The 17,400-nt window shown below is 42.8% G+C and overlaps 1 protein-coding gene across 1 annotated transcript in view; it reads left to right on the forward strand.

Moving 5' to 3' along the window:
* LAS1L (LAS1 like, ribosome biogenesis factor) overlaps nt 1-17,400 on the forward strand; it is a 31,184-nt gene that overhangs the window by 1,043 nt on the left and 12,741 nt on the right. Inside the window, exons 3-11 of the mRNA XM_026848905.1 lie at nt 311-392; nt 1,367-1,558; nt 3,407-3,453; nt 4,591-4,700; nt 10,763-10,848; nt 11,822-12,037; nt 13,225-13,360; nt 13,948-14,327; nt 15,083-15,224. Of these exons, the coding sequence (XP_026704706.1) occupies nt 311-392; nt 1,367-1,558; nt 3,407-3,453; nt 4,591-4,700; nt 10,763-10,848; nt 11,822-12,037; nt 13,225-13,360; nt 13,948-14,327; nt 15,083-15,224 (1,391 nt within the window). The remainder of the gene's footprint in view (nt 1-310; nt 393-1,366; nt 1,559-3,406; nt 3,454-4,590; nt 4,701-10,762; nt 10,849-11,821; nt 12,038-13,224; nt 13,361-13,947; nt 14,328-15,082; nt 15,225-17,400) is intronic.

A 17,400-nucleotide genomic window follows, 5' to 3' on the forward strand; every position in this document is an offset into this window, starting at 1 on the left:
GATTCTCAGTATCTTGTTAAATTATACATAGCATCTCTGTCTAAAAAGGCATCTGTTGTTGCAAGTAACATTGAATATCTTAAACGGTAAGGTCCCAGGTCTGTATGGATCCTGGGCCACAGGAGTTGTGGATCAGAGAGGAGGGGATTTCAGCCAGCCCTTGGAGTGGGGAGTGGGGGACTGCGGGGCAGGAGTGGCCTCAAGAGGCTGTTCCCGCCCAGGTGGAGGCTCTGTGCAGCTCACAGGAGTGCCTGCAGCTGCAGGGCAATGGGGTGGGAGCTGTGGGGTGACGCCACGGCTTTTTTTCCAGGTGGACATCCCCATCTGGGTTGTGGATCTGCGCCACGAGCTGACCCACGGGAAGCTGCCACGCCTGGCCCTCTGCCGCAAGGGTGAGTGCTGGGGGGGGGGCCGTGCCAGTGCTACAGGCCCTGCGGGGAGCACCCTGCCTCTGTCCTGGGGTGCTGTGGGGCAGGCAGCAGGCTCGTCCTGGCAGGGAGAGCTGCGGTGTGAGACACCAGGAGGGTTTGCTGCTGCCCTGGGTGGGTGGTTGAAGTGTGTCCACTGGCTCCAGGCTCTTGGTGCATCACAGGGCAGGTGCTCAGAGACTTTCTCCTTCCCCTGAAAAAAATAATGGAAACAGTAGTTCAGCCCTCTTGCTTCTTTACAGCACTGGAAGTTCATCTCAGGGAAAGAGGTAGATGCTTTTCTTGATTGTTTAGAGATACCTGAGACTGTTAAAAAAAAATCCCATAAATGCAGTAGGTGCTGCAAGCCTGAATGAATGACCAGCTCCTGGCATTTGAAGGGATTCCTGAGAATTTGGGGTTTAGCACTGAGAAGCCAGTTAAACAACCTTCAGCAGGGTCCTTAGATCAAGTTGGGTAGTGAAATAGTGCTGGGAGAAAAAGGGTTTTTTTTCCATTCTATCTAATGTATGCCTAGTGTACTCTCTGCAGAAAAAAATAATGTTGTTACAGACACTATGTTGATCATGGTGATGCTAAAGAATTGACTCATTTTCTCATCAGAACACCCCTGCTGGGACTTAGTTTCCACTTAAATTTGGCCTAGCTTGAGCAAGGAATGGTGCTGTAGCAGTATCTGATCTTTTTTGTTGCCAGAAACACAGTGGGTGGTGGGTGTTACTAGGCCTGTGATACTGGGTTATGGGGTGTTTTGGGGTGTTTTTTTTTTAAACTCGTGCATCTTTTCGTTAACAGAGCTGTATGTGATTTCAGGGTTCATAACTTGTTAACAGCATTTCTGTTCATAAGGCAACTTAACAATCTGCCATCTATCTATTTTTTTTTTCAATAACAAAGAAAGCCTCACTGAGAAGAGAATGTTTTCTGTTCTCCTTTAGGCTGTGATGTTGTGCTGGACTGGCTACGGAAGACGTATTGGAGTCGTCAGCTGGGTAATAACCTGTGCGAGGAAAGTGAGGATGAGGAAGAGGAGCAAGAAGGGGTGGAAGCAGACGCGGAGTTGGATAATGATGCATGGGAGATTCAAACCCCACAGCATGAGGCCTGTCAGAAACACAAGGAGTTCCACGGTGGGTGTTCCTAGAACAATGGCGTATACAAGGATTAGATATAGATTAGCTCTGCCGATGCATAAAGATACACATTCAGCTCACATTTTGGGATTCCTCTTTGGGCCTTGGTGTATTCTTGAGCTGACTGACTTTTTTGGTATTAGCTCACAATTTGTAGCGTAAAATCTTAGTTCTGTTGAATATGCAGAATGCTAATCAGTAGCAACAGTTATACTAGGATGGTTTGGGACCAAGTGTTGTAAAAAATAGTTACAGTGTCTTGACAGCCACAGCTTTGGTATTGAGGCCACTACTGACAAAGAAGGCCGTGGCCCTCAGAACTCTGTAGATTCATAACTTGAGCAAGAGCAGGAAAAAGGCAGTTTAGCTAGTTTCAAAATACTTTGCATGTAGACAGAAAAATCACTAGCTGCCAATAGTATAAAAAAAGTCACAGGTAACTCAACCTGTGATAATCTAAGATACAAAGTGCAAAACAGTGGGAGAAAACAGTTTGGTAAACTGTTCCAGTGATTGCCTTTCCATCACCAGAATTCTTTGAACCCAAAATAAGGAGTTTTTCTCTCCTTAAAAGTGGACTTCTAGTTTGAATGACTTCTGGAGGAAGTGGGAGTTCAGAGTATGTGGCTTGTCTGTGAGTTTGAAGCATATGTGAGGTATCAAACAGTAGCTCAAACAGTAAAACCAATTAGTCACTGTCCCCATGCTATGGGGAGTAACTCACCTAGTGATTACAGCAGCCCAATCCAAGGCCCAGAGTGTGCAGAAATGCTGAAGTGACCCTTACTGCTCCCTGCAAGGTCACGTTAGGTGGCTGTAATGATCATTCTGGCTTTAGGATCTATGGATTTGTTGCAAGTCTTTTCTAGATTCCTTTATAACAGACTCATACATAGATAGAGTAGCTGTGATCCAGAAAATGTTAGCTAATTTGTTGTGCACTTTGAGTTTAATACAGATTTTATTGGAACGATCCAAACCTCAAGGCAGTGCTAAACTTTGGAACCCGGCAGCACTTGCCACTTCTCTTGTCAGAGTGTATGTCTGGGCTTTTGTCTGGACTTTGTGTTGGATGAGATACAAGAATGTGCCATTCCTTCCCCTCCCTGAGTACCCTTAAAAAAAAAAACCAACTATCCCACCCCCAGTTGCTGAAAGAGAGAACCACAGAATGGTACAGTAGATTCTGTGATTTATATGTCCAGAGTAATGGAATGGCAGTGGTGTCTCAGTCTCAGGTGCATCTGAAGTTTTATCTAGCTGGTGCTGGGTGATAGGCACTCGATAGCACGTGGCAGGGACACCTGAACAAAGTGCTTTGAAAGAGGGTGTTATTGCAGATAAGTAAGAGTGGTCCACAGATAGAGAAAGGACATTTTATGTAGATGGTAAATTAAAGTTGAATAAAGTCCAGTAAGGCTATGGTTGGTTTGTGAATAGCCACAGTGCTGTTGCAGTAGATTTTAAAATGAGGAATGCAAATCTGGATCAGAACATGAACTGCCTATGCAAACAATTTCTTCCTAAACTGATGTATTTAGGCTTGGGGTTTTTTTTTTTTTTTGGAGCTGTCTGCATTTATCCAGCTTCACTGTCCTCGGCCACTGTTAGTGATAAAATACTGAACTCCTGTTTCAGTCCCTCTTGATAAAATCTGTTGCTTGAAAAAGTCTGGGAGCTGTAGGAGTCTTCAGAGTGTTGTCTGAATCAGAATTTGTGACTTAATTTGACTGATGTCTTCCTTGAATGTGTATTCATCAGAACTAAGGAGCTTGCCCAGATAAAAAAATTCCCTTATACAGTTGATCCATTCCCTGCTTAAACTTTGTTTGTATTTAATTCTAGAAAAGGTCAGAGATGTGTTGATATCCTACAAGAATGAGCAGTTTCGGGTAAGTACAGTCTGGCACTAGCACTTTTGGTGATTCTTGTTTCCTGCTTGGGGCAATGAGTCTTAGGACTGGTGCTCTTGGCCAGGCCTCATTTGAAATACCTGAGTTAGCACGACCAAGCGCTGTTCCAGGAGCTTATTTCACACAACTGCAGGGATTCCTTTTTTCTCCCTGTAGCATCCTCCCACAGTGAGATCCTCCCAGAAGCGTCAGGGATGCAGCAGCGGTGCTTGTGCCGGTGCCACTGGGCTGGCACCATGCAGCGTCCGCAGCGCTGCTGGTGCTTCCTCGGTTGTGTGCTCCTGCCTGAGCAATGCTGCCTCTGCTGTGTGTGTGGAGAGGGGCTTGGTTAGTGCCTTCTTCAGATCCCTCTCCTAGGGTCGTCATACATGGCTTGCCAAGTAAAGCTTCGCTGTGGAGAACAAGCAAGTGGAGCTGTAGTGGTTTCTAACGTGAATACTTTGTTCATGTTTATGAATGAGACACGTACTTGCTGGAGATCCCAAGCCTTCCTTGTCCAGACGATAGTGCTCAGCTTGATTTCATTCATCCTAGTGTCTCTGGAAATTGGGGTCTGTCCTTGAGAAGTCATTAGCCCATGTTTTCTATCATCCATCATATTATTTTTGCAGTGGCCCAGTGGCTGAGGTGCTGCAGTTCAGATTTGTGAAATAATTTGCCCCAGAAATCTCTCTCTGCTTAGTTTCCCCTTCTTAATAATGGGATAGTTCTCAAGATGTGGTGAGAGCTGGGTTGCAGACATGTAAAATGTCTTTGGATGTGACCTCACCAATGTATAGTTGTTGTTGGGGAGCTGTTCTCACTTTTATTTCTGTTAACATCGTTAGGGGATAAAGGCGAGGGTATGCTAAGATTCCAGTGAAGCGTAGACTTAAACAGCAGCGAGAACTAGGGCCAGGAATTTTACTGCAAATGAACAACCGATTTCCTTCATTGTCTTGGTTTTGGAGCATATAATATGATTCTCCTTTATTCATCCTTCCCTTTCTGTAGTTGGTACTGGCATATTTTATATGTATTGTGTTGCATTGTAAAGGAGACAGATTGATTATTTGTGGTGAGTTACCTCTGTTTTGCATTATTTCCTGTTAACATTTGGGTTTTTCCTCTGCTTAGGTTATGCAGACTGCACAGTCTGTTTCAAAGTCTCGAGAACTGTGGTCCGATTCCTCTTCAGAAGTGGACTGGATTTTGGCTCAGATCAAAGACCTGATGCAAGAGAACAGGTACATCTCTGATACGGAATTGAGGTGAAAGGTACAGTGCTGGTTGATTTCCTCAACATCTTTGAGGACTGAGTAGTTAATTTGTGTTAGTGAGCAATGTTTCCTGTGACAGACAATCTCCAAAGTGTCTTCCCTGATTTAGCTGTGCTGGCCCTGAGGCATGTCAGTATCTTTAGTGTCTTCAAGAGCTCTCCCAACAACCTTGTATAGACTTAGATTTCACACTAACCTTTAGAATTCTTCAAAATTGCAGGGTAATACTTGGCCTCTTCTATCTTTCTATTACTAAAGGGCCTCTAGGACCCCTTGCGTTGAGTCTTCAGTATTACTGTGTAAATTTGCATTGAGATCTTGTCCCAGTCTGAAAAAAGTAATCAGTGCAACTGTAGAGGGGAGAGACTATCACATTACAGATAGGAGCTGTAACTCCTGGTGTTTTGAGTATAAATGTATATGCCCTGCAAGCTGCTGATTGGTTTGAGGTTATCAGATGTTGTGCCAGAAGGAAACCCTGAGGAAAAAACTTGTGCCTTGGTGGTATTGCCCATCGGTTCCTGAACATGGAGTAATGAGCAAGAAGGCATGGAGATTCAGTAATGAGAAGCATAACTTTACTGAACACGAGACTTTTATCTATATCACTTCAGCTGTCTGTTGCTGGTTGGAAGGTACTGGTGGAAGGAAGCCATTGCACTTCCCTGTGATTCTGTTGCTCTCTCCCTAAGCATCCTCTGGTAGCCGCTGTCAGAACACAAATGGACCTGGTGCAGCTGCTTTCATACAGAAATAGGTACCTGAGCCTGGCATCAGCTACATGGTAGAGGGGAGACGGGCTGCCACAGTACAAAACGGGTTTTGAAAGGTTTGAGTGAGAACAAGAGACTTAATCATATGTGAAATGGATTTTGTGGGAAGCGTTCAGGCAAGAGTTGTAATGCATTGGTAACAGGTAAAAGATCATAGGAAATCCCTTTCCATATAGGAAAACTGAAGTAGTGAAGATAACCATGTATTTGGGGTCTTTCTAATGCTGCCTTGTTGGCATGCTCTCCTATTAGCTTATGTCTGTGCAAAACTGTCCTGTAACTATACAATCAAAACAAGTTCTTGACTTGGAAAATATGCTTTTGATTCACTTGCTGTGCACTGATTCTGCAAAACATACTTGTGGTGTCCCATGAAAATGTGTTAAATCCCATTCTAGCAGTTGTTTGTCATCATCTTTGTATGAAGCACCTGTTATATCAGCTCTTGTTCTTTGTTCTGTGCAGCTGCACAACGTACGTTCCGTCCCAGTTGGGTGGATTTCCAAAAGAATCAAGAATCTATTTTGTCTATCAAATTAAATCTTCCTCCAGAATACTCAAAATTCATATGCTAGTTACTGTATTTGTGGCCTTTGAGGCAACAGTGTTTCAGAGTCGTCCTCATCAAACTGCAAAATACCATGTCCTGAGGGGTGAAGAGGAGAGTTGGGGCAGCTTTGTTTCTGAAACCCTCGAAACTAGTGTCATGTTTGAGAATACAACCCCTTGGAATACCCAGCCAGTTCCCAGGGCTCGGCAATGCTGCCTCTCTACTACTAGCACAACCAAACCATGCTAACATTTTTCCCATTAAACAATCTCAAGTGTCTATCTTCAGCACATGACACTATATATATCATGTGTTTTCATGGGCGATTCTCAGAAGAACTCTTTAGTCTGAATTCACCATCTCAGCAGTGCCTAAACTGTTAGGATGGACAGCAAGGGAGTGGGATGGGATTCTGAGGCAGGGCTGTCAGTGAAACCTTCACTACTGTGCCTGTCTGTGCTGGCTGGAGGGCAGATAGGTCGGGACGGGAAGCCTCTTTAGAGCCCTGTTTGGTGAAAAGATGGTGACGTGTGATTAATTTTATAACGCATGATCCTAGTACGGAGCCATTGCTGACCCAGGAGCATGTGGTAAAACAGGGAATCTCTGTTCTTTTTTTGGAAGTACTGACTTTAAAGAAAAACAAAACAAAACAAACCACAAACCCCAAACCCCCTGACATCAACAGGCAGTTTCCTGTTTTGCAGAGGACTGAATGTCTCCAGAGCATTTCCCAGCTCCAGGATACTTGTGGTAGTCTCACTCGAAGTGGTGCTTGTGTACAGCATCACGGTTATCAGCAGTTTTCACAGCTTGTCATAAACAGCTTTTCTGCTGATACTCTTGGTTACATTTTTCCACTTGCTGCTGAAGGGTGCTCCTGAGCAAGTGGCAAATAACTCTGAGAGCAGCATAGCGGGGGAGCCTGCAGAGCTGTAGCTGGCCAATGGGCACATAAGCAAGAGCATGCTTTCCCCTGATCAGCCTGGCACTCCTGAAACAGTTTAACAGGCTTGAATTCAAGCTTTAAAGTGGTTCGGTGGAATGCTGTTCTATACAGGGAGCTGTCAGCAGAACGAGGCAGCGTTTTTTGCATTACTGTTTCTACAGGAAACTGGTCTGGCAGATGTAGAGAAGACTTGAAAAGTAACCATCCTGCCCCCAACACTACCTCTAGATTGGAAGGAATGTGTGCAGTTGTCGCGTTGAGCAGCTTCTGTTAGTCCAAAAGTGTCTGTGTGTGAATCTTTTCTTCTGGAAGGCTGTTACCGTGGATGAGCAGTTACAGCATTTCAGTGTTGTTAGTGCACTGTGTAGGCTTGTGCCCTTGTAAGTTGGTAAGTCAGATGGAAGTGTTAGACTTTTCCTGTCTTTCAAAAAGACTTACTTGTGGAAATATTTTAGGATAGCTGCAGATTATAAATGAAACGTTTAATTCCTGCACAGTGTGTTGGGAATTTCACAGCTTTGCAGTCATTTCTTTAGAAAGTAAAGTGGCAGTGGGACGGAATTGTTTATACATTTCTTCCTTCTTCAGGTGTATGTGATAGCATGGATTACAGGGCACCAGTGAATTGGTGTGCTTAGGAGATACTGCTTCCAAAATTAAAGCAGTTTAAAAAGTTTGTCATCTGTCTGGGAAAGTCCTAGAACTAGGTGGCACATGCCGGGAGCCTGATTCCATTTCCTACTTTCACTGTCAGTTTTCTGAAAGCTTTGTTTGAAATTCTAGCCCAGTAATTTAGGTAAGGGTATGCAACTCAGATGCTAGGTGTGGCCTGAAGAACTTCAAAAATGGGGCAAAGAATCTGTGAAAAACAGCATCACTGGATTATTTGTTCCAACCAAAAAGTCTGGTGATACAGTATCTGTAGGATATCAGTCATTTCTTAAGAAATCAAACCAAATCAAAAGCTTTTCTAAGAACTTTGTCTTCACTGCATTGTGCTACATTGAATAAGGCTTTTTTGATGGTTCCCTTAAGCACAGGCTTCAAATAAGACAAAGGGAACAGAGGGGAGGAAGCTGGTTTCTGTGACTATAAAAATGTATGTTCTGTCTGATGGGTTTTGTTTCTGTGAGCTGTTTCATGGTTTCCTGAGTGACTCCTAATGATCAGGCAACTTTGTTAAAATAGTGGCTCTGATATGCAGGGACATGCCCCACTTGCAGCAGCCAAGAATGGGGGACTGTTTCACAACTCACAGCTTGAAAACCAGCAAAGAGCCAAAGCCTTCAGGAGTGACACTCCTGCAGAGATTTTGCAATTGCATTTAACTGCCTTGTGTGTTTGTTGTTCAGAGAGAAGTTTTGGCAAGCATGTTTTTATTTATGTGTGTGTGTATACACCTAATTATTTCTAGTGAATACTGGTCCCACAATTCCAGACTTTGGGCCAAACTTGTGGAAAGGAAACATACATCTTTCTGCATTGAAACAGTTTTGGCAGTGAGTTTCCAAAGCTTTATTCCTTTTACTTTACAGGCTCTCTCTCCACTCCTTTTGCTTCTTTAAGCAGTATTAGCTCCAGAAAGCCCCAGGAACGCAGTGTCAGGTTGCTGCTAAGTTTTGGTGCTTTTCTGTATTTTTCTGCTGTTGTCAACGATAGATGTCAGATAGGCCAGCTGCTGTAATGATGCATTTTCCTTGATTTGGGCAGAGATGTGTGAATATAATGAAACAAGTACTTATTGTTGGGAGCTGGCAGAGCCCAAGTGGGGAAGGGGCATGTGTTACAGGAGAATGTGGAAGTCTGGCCACTCAGCTTATTATTTCTCCTGGTGGGTTTCTCATTCCTTTATCAGAAGATAGAAAGAAGTGGAACAAGGGATTTGATTGACACCTTTTTTCAAAGTCAAATAGGTCACCCTTAACCTTTGCCTCCTTTGTTCTAGATAGCACAGCTGGAAGCCAAGTGCTGGGCAAGGCTCTGGTGCGGGTACTGCTTGAGCTTGGTGTTAGTTTCCAGGCCCCCAGGCAAGATCCAGTCATGCATCACCGCGTAGCTCTGCAGGAGTTTTGTTGCACTTACACAATGTTCTCTCTAAAGTTCCTGAAATAATAGTGATGTAATGGGTATGTTTTGTCAGAGTGACAGTAGAGGCTCAACTCCACAGTTGTTCCAGTGTGAGGCAGCAGCCACTGGAACCAGATTTTAGCAGGGCGTTGAGGTATAGTAATTTTTCCACTGACTATTGTTATACCAAAGAGCCATTTTATCCGTTCTCTATGTCTGTTTTTGGTTCAAGCAGTGTAGGCCGGATGCTGCCATGCTTCCCCTTATTTAAGCCTTCTTTATGCCTACTTTCCCCATTTTAATCCTTCAGGATGAAAATTACTTACTTGAAAATCAGTTTAAGGCTTAAAAATAATAAAAATTCACATCTTGAACCTCGCTGGGGTGTCCTTTCTGCAGACCAGCTATTTAAAACAAACCAACCAACCTACAAGCATACAGTTGTTGGTTTTTTGTTTTTTTCTTTTTTCTTTCCCCCCAGCAAGAACATGTATCTACTATAGCAAAGTCTGGGACTAACACTGCAATAAGATTGCTACCTTCACTACACTTTTTTAAAAACACCTGACTGTGTGTCAAATTTGAGCTGGGAGGGAGGAGAAAAGTAAAGAATTCCCACTTGTCTCTTGCCATCTTCTTGGCAGGCTCCTGACAGAACCATGATGACTTATTTAGGAAGTTTTGGAGTTTGCCTCATGCAGCCAGGTCTCAAAACCCAACTTCCACTGTTCTCTTCTCTGGATCCCTAAGGGAGAATCTTGTTATCATGCAGTTATTTGTTTGCAACATGCAGGTGGCTTAATAAAGAATCCTATTCCAGGCCTTTATGTTGTTTAATGTTAGAAAGTTGCTTGAATAATAGTTCTGCTTGAGAGAGAAGATGATTTTTCAATTAATCTGTGTTTTCTACTGAAGCTGTCCTCTGGAAGCCTTTCGTTTTGTTTCTTATTTCGGAGTAATAACAGGACAAAGGCCACGTTGCATCTCAACAGATACTGCACTAGCTTATATTAAAAAAGTGTCATTATGGACAAATGCTAAATCCCAGTAAGAACCAAGTTGAGCAGGCTGAGCTTGAACAGTCAGACAAGTCACAAGTACATTTGTCTTGTGGAGGGAGAGAGAGGTGGGGAAGCCTCAGAATGCTAGAGCAAGCTCTAGGATTTGGCAGTCCCATATTTCATCCTTGAGCACCTACTTCATCTCATACTATTTTTATTCCAGCATCCAGATGCAATTTTTAAAGAACACAAGCTGTTGTATTTATAGTTAATGGAAGGCTGTGCCTATATCCAGCTTTTTAGAACCACCCACACACTTTCTTTTGAGAACCCAAAATGATTAAAAATGGTTCCCAGAAGGGATTCATACATGTAGCTTTTACTTCTGTTTATTAGTAATAGCATGTTAACAGTATTGAAAAGGAGACCCTATCCCACTCTGTTTTCCATTGGTCTTTATGTAGCAATATAAATACAGTGATATGGCACGGGGTTTCTCTTAAGTGCAGACTTATCTTTCTTTAAGAGGAATTCTCCATTAAATGTTATTGTGTGAATGGTCACAAGCTACATCACCTCCAACCATAGCTCCAGGTATTTGGCTATCGAACTTGTTTCAGAACTGGTGCAGGTGGTGTTTTGATACGTAAAGGATTAATGGCATTAATAAGACTCCCTGATTGCTCTAGGGAGACAGTGGCCGAAGCTCTTCTCAGTGATGGCTTTCTCATCCCAAAGGTGGATTGTCTGAAGATGCTCAATATCAAGTATGAAGGTTAGTGTTTTGGGTACCACGTAAGTAAAAAGTGCATAGCTAGTGTTATGTCCAAGTCTGTTATTTTTTTTGTCATTATATTGAAATCTGTAATTCTCTGCATATTTTTCATATACCTGGGTCCTTAAACATCTTTTGACCTGTTCTCCAGACCATTTTATGGCCAGGCTTAGCCATTGCTTTTGCATAAATCTCTTACCATGGAAGGATTGAGCACTGATTGAAGCATTCAATACTGAATGCTGCCTGGCCAGAACGTGTTTTGAAGCTTGCATCTCTGCTCTCATCTGCAAAGTTAACTGATTTCATGAACTCCCACTAGTTTCTTTTCTACACTGAGGATTTGAAGCAAATCTACATGGTTTATTTTGAGCTTCACTCACCAGTTACATCTTAGTTCTGTGCTGCTGCAGGTACATGTGGAGTTGCATGGATTTTCTGGAAGAGTATTGGGTACCTAGTCAGTGAGAATTAATAGTTCGTCTCTTTCCCTGGGGCCTCTTAGAAACAGAAGCCAATGAACATTTCAAGAAAGATCCACAAATTTCTGTGACTATGTTACAGTAGGGAAAATTTAGGAGCTTTTGATCCTGTGTTGCTTTGCTCCATGTGTATTCTTTTTGCAGTATGTTTTTGGACCCAATAGCTCTCCATTATATGTGAAATAAGCTGAAACTGGAAAAGGAACAGCAAAACAGGTAGATTTTCCGGTGGTTTACCATGTGATTAGATCAGGCCTTGTTTTTTTTTTTTTTTCATTGAGCTTTTGTGTTAATTACCAATTTGCTGCTTATTTTACTTCCCTAGCATAAGAAAATAATAGTTCCAGGTTCAGTGAGGATCCCATGAAATACCCTGGAACCAGTGATCTCAGAACAAACTACTTCAGTTTGTAACAAGTGTCACACCTGTGGTTCACAGAAAATTACAAAACAGTGATTTTTTTGCTTCTCTATTTTTTTTCTTCCTGCAGCAAATAAAGAGGTATGGCAGTTCAAAATTCCTCAGACATTTTACTGCTTTTGGCAGCCTTTACTGACAGGCCTCCTTTCCCGAAGTTTTACACAGATCCTAATTGAGAAAATGTTTATGGAGTTGAAGGAATGTTCTGACTCTACAGAACTCCGGCCTCAGTTTTTGATCAACTGGATTTCTGAGATGCTGACTGGCATTGCTAAAGTAAACGCTGGTGAGTATGTCTGGAACTTCTGTGTGTAAAAAACCAACCAAACAAACAAAAAACAACCACCAAACAAACCTAACAGTCTTTTCTGTACTATTGCGAAAGAAGAGTGGTGTGACCTTCAGATGGAAAGTGTAGTAACGTAATTATTACATTTTGTCATGTGAACGTAGAACTTATATTGTTGCATTTTTTACACTTTTCAACCTGCAGCTTATGTCATGCATTTCTTAACAAAAAATTGAAATTGTTAATTGCAACTCTGCTGCAGCCTCCTCAAAATAGAGGAATCCCTCCCATGAAAGATCAGGCCCTTAAGTGCTATTTTTTCCAGATATTAGTACTTGCAGGAAACAATGGTGGCAGGTAACAGGTTGCATGTAACATCTTTATTTGTTATGAGTTCCCTGTTCCCAGTTTTTTCCCAGGAGCCTGCCTTTACAAAATACTTAGGCACTCTTGCTGTCCTTTTTTAATCCTATCACAGGATTTTCTTGCCTTCTGAATTTACACAAAAGTAGTAAGTAATATTTTGTTTTCCGTTCCTAACTCTGTAGAACTGTTTAAATTGTCAAACTGCACGTTTCACTCCAGAGACAGGGGCACAGATGATTTTTAATTATTCGAAGCATGTCACAGGAATTTTGTCAACAGGACTTTTATACTGCGATATGGTGGTCCCTGAGGAAGTTTCCAGCTGGTTAATTCTGCCACCTCTTCTGTCCTCTGCCAGTCTGGCTCAGTCTGCATCAAGGTTTTGCTAGTATCTGTGGCAGTCGTGAGTTAATGTTTGATGCTTTCAGTCAGTGCTGAGCATATCTACTGTGTACCAAGATCCTTGAATGGTAGTAGCTCCCAGTCTACTCACTGCAGTGTTGTCTGGAACGATCTCAGGTCCCAGAAGCAGTACACTGCATTTATTTGGGACAGTACTGTACAAACACATCTTACGGCTTTCCTGTTTGGGATGGCATGTACAGAACTAGCTTGGGAACGTCTGTGGTCGCATCGTAGCTGTCGGTGCGTTGGCAAGTCCCTAGTAACAACCTTGATGTATTTGGTCGGTACAACTGGTCTTGGACGTGGATTGGAATGCCAACTTATTTGAGTGTTCCAGTAAAAATACAAAAGTATGAAGGACGTATTTTTAATGAGTTTTAAGCACCGTGTTGTTTTCATTATCTCCTTTGAAGGGAAGAAAAGGCAGCACTGTAACAAACAGGTGTCTGTGAAGGAGCTGTTTCTCCATAAAGTTCCTTTGCAGTGGATAAGACTAACCGATAACTGCTTGGAAGCTCCCTGCTGGGCAACCCCACACCTTCTTCAGCTGTAAGTTTGATCTCATGACCTAGAAGAGGGACAGCAAATGGTACTCTGTACCCCCAAAGGCCAGCTCCCTTGTTACACGCTGAGCTATAGCCACGTTCCCTTCCCTCCCTTTACATCCAGTAGAAATTGTGGCAGGTACACGTAAAGCCCTGCTTGTCGCTGCTCATCTCCCCATTGATTCTACAAAGAGAAGGAGGAGAAGAACCTAAAAGGATTGCACCTTCAAAATGAAAGCAGGTATTATCTGAGGAGGTATTAAAGTGGCAACCTGATCAGAAGAAAAATGACTTGGTAGCAGAGGTGTAATTGCTTATACAGGTGTTACCAATTTAGCACAAGTGGTAACCTTCCCATGAAAACAACAAAACAAGAATTCAGTTAGAAGTATGCCAGGTCCTTAATTTTAATCTCGAGGGAGTATTCCAGCATCCACCCACCAGGGAATAATCAGATTTGCCTGTTAGAGAAGATATAGGAGTGAGCTGTTCTAGAGGAAGCTCACACTTAAAAGGCTGCTCAGCTTGATAAGCCTTGGTCTGGAATCTTTTTTGCTTTTAAGACTTTTACATTGCCTTTTTCTTTTCTAGGATTCTCACAATCATGAGACCTCGCTTGCCACGTTCTTCACGGAAGAATCTTCTCTATCTTGCTTCTGTTTACACAGAAGGAGGTGGCCCTTTGTCCAGTCCAGGACTCTCTTCAGACTGCAGTGAACAGCCAATTTACACTATAGAGAGCTTACAGTGGAGGGCCAGGCAAGAAAATCAGGTTAAAAATCAAGGGCAAACTGTAGAGAAACAAGATGATGTGCTGGAGAGAGATGATGGTGTAGAGGAGGTGGAGGAAGAGGAAGAAGAGATGGTAACTGAAACAAATCCTTTGGAAGGACTTACTCATTCTGGGAACATGGTGGCTATTGCTGAGAAGAGGGCAGCACTGCAAGGGTCTGCCTGGCAGATCACTGCAGGTAAAAAAATAACTTTCTGAGAGATAGTCTTCGTCACTGGCAAATGTTAATTGAAATGCAGAGGCATCTCAACCCTCTGGGCCTGGCCAGAATTAAAGTGTGCTTCAGAATCATCTAAATGCCAAATCACTGAAAACTGTTTTTTTCCAGTCTTCTGTCATCTGCAGGAGTTATCTCTCTTAAATTCTTAAAATACTCTGAGTGCTTTTTCCAGGACCGTATTGTTACTGCCCCATGAAATTTTTTTGTCAGGCTTTTCCAAACTGTTTAAAAGTTCAGTGTATTCAGCTGATGGGACAGCAGATATATGCCAGCTGTGAATGGCAAAGAAAATATGAATGTTTCTTGGACTTCTGTTTGTCAGACTTGGGGGTATTTAAGAGCACAGTTTGGCTGTGCTGGAAAGCACCAGTCATATGCTCGTAAGTTCTGTGTTCCAGAAAAATTGCTGTTATGACATGGTGGCAAGCAAAAGAAAACAGAAAGGCAAGGGTTTTTAGAGGGAATAAATGGTACATCCAGTATTTTGTTATCTTTATTATGGTAGCTATGCTTTCTTGCTGGGGTGGAGGGTTCTGTAGCTGAGATTTTTGGATGAGTGATGTATGGAAGGACTTGAAGATAGGAGGAGGAGGCTGGTGGAGAGGAGTTGAAGGCAAAGTGATATTTAAAGGAATAAGAGCAGCCATTAGAAGATGAGGAACTCTCGTACATCACTGTTGCAGACTTCTTGTTTATGTACTGTTTTTATCCAGATGAAGTACGATGGAAAGACTTTCCTCTTGGGAAACTCCCAGGTCAGACAGATGACCCTGATGGTCTCATGTTGGATAATTATTCCATGATGTCCCTGCTTGATCAGCCAGTGAGAGATGAGTGGAAGTCTCCCAACACAAAGTAAGTTCTGTGGACAGGACTTTGCCCTGAACCACAAAGTGCGTTTGTCTCTCTCTGCCTTGTACTGTATGATGTAAAAAATAAAAAATGAGGTTTCCTTTTTACTTCTAAGTAGTTTGACCCAAATACCTATCCCTAATATCTACTAACTGCACTTTTCACCGATTTTTCAAGTAATGTGTGTTTCTGGAAGGACATTTGCAGTGCTGGTGTAATAATGTAGCAGTCTGCTCTCAGACTGTGCTGACAACTTTGTGTTGCCTGATGCTGTTAGTAAGAGACAGTCTGTTGATTCCTTAGAGTTACTGGTCTGGAAGTGCAGAATTTTTAAAACAAAGCTACTGAAATCTGGTGCAGGATCTGCCTGGCGATACACTGGGATGAATAACCTTAATGGGAAGAACTGTCCAATTAAAGTGTTCGGGACTAGAAGCCTTTGGAAGTCGTTTGGCCTCCCCTGACATCAGTTCCCAGACGAGCTAATCTTGTATAGGAAAGAGTCGTCATTTGAAAATGCACAGTGGATTGCTGAAACTCTTTGATGTGCGTTAGTGAGAAAGCTTGGAGATGAGGAAAGAAAGTAGCCACAGGAGGTGGTTGACTGCAGATTATTTCCTAACACCCGAGGAAGGAATTTGCTGTACGTAACTGGGGTGGTGAATATGCTGAGAGTTTCACATCAGCGAATGCAAACGTGTCTCTTCTGTACATGTGAAATGGAGACTATAGTGTGTGTACTTCCTGAGTAAGGTCTATGCCACTGCAGTCTTGGTCATTCATCCTATGGTTAACTCAGCATGAGACAACCTCTCTTCTCCTCACCTTCCTCCACCACAACAGGAAGCTCTTCCTGCTTGTTTGTACTGCGTTAGTCTGACAGTATGCTTTACTAGTCTGACAGTCTCTTGAACCAAGGAGCCAGCGCCAGGCCCCGAGGGAATGGCCTCAAGCTGCCCAGGGCAGGGTCAGGCTGGCTCTGAGGAAGGATTTCTGTGCAGAAGGGGCTGTTGGGCGTTGGAATGGGCTGCCCAGGGCAGGGTGGGAGTCCCCATCCCTGGAGGGGTTGAAGAGTCGGGCTGAGCCAGTGCTGAGGGATCTGGGGGAGTTGGGAACAGTCAGGGTGAGGGTCATGGTTGGGCTGGAGGAGCTGCAGGGGATTTTCCAACACAGATGATTCTGTGATTATTGATGGACACAGTCTGACAGAAGTTACTGCTGCCTGTATTGCTGTGACAACTCACCAGTATCATCCAAAGTTACTACATGAAGCTCTAGCTGTCATCCTTCGAAGCTGAAAGAATATACTCAACACTTAGCTCTCTGCATTTGTCTCCTGTCTTTTTTCTGTCATCAAGTCTGAGAGCTGCTATTTGTAATTGTTGCTGTTCCCATTCCCCTCTGGGAGTGTACCTTTGGGGTTTTTTTCACTCCTTGGGTCTTTTGCACTATCTGAAAGTTAAATACAGTGGCATAATTGGCAATCAAAAATATGATTTACATGGTATCCTTTGAGAAAGCTAGTTTATAATCTTACCATCTTCATTCCTCCTGCTCTTTCTAAAAGAAACCATTGCAAGGATTATGAGAGACTGCTCTTTAGCAGTTTGGAAGTTATTAGCACAGCCCCAGCAGACTTGAAGACTGTCTCTATTAACTAGGGCTCTGATCCTCAGCCACAGTATGTTGGCATTGCTCAGTGACCTTTTCAGAACTGCAGCTAGTAATTTAAGCTGCAGATTTGACCTCAGTAAAGAAAGACAGGTTGTCATGGAAATAATGGTAGCATTCTCTAAAACTTTAGATCGGTTACCTCTATTACTAAATGAAACTTACCCAGTTAAGCCACCCCACTGAAGACATTTTAATTGGGTCATTATTTTACCCTTTGAAGTCAGAGGAGCTTGAATGCTGTAAAGCTGTCAAATCAGTTTCATCACATACACAATAGAAGATAGGAACACTTCAGAATATAAATACATGGCAGTTACTTTCTTAAACACTTCATAGGATAACTTTATAGTCAGTGCTTCTTTCCCTGTAGTTGATGGGCCCAATCTAGTAGCTTCCAGAAAATGTGAACAACAGTGACAGTCATGCAGCCTTGGGTGTTGCATTGGGAAGAACTCTTGCACTTACTCATATTTTCACATATTCAGAGTTGTCCTCAGATTGGCTT

This window comes from Athene cunicularia, assembly GCF_003259725.1.
Source record: "Athene cunicularia isolate RWA chromosome 4 unlocalized genomic scaffold, athCun1 chr4_part3, whole genome shotgun sequence".
Taxonomy (NCBI): domain Eukaryota; kingdom Metazoa; phylum Chordata; class Aves; order Strigiformes; family Strigidae; genus Athene; species Athene cunicularia.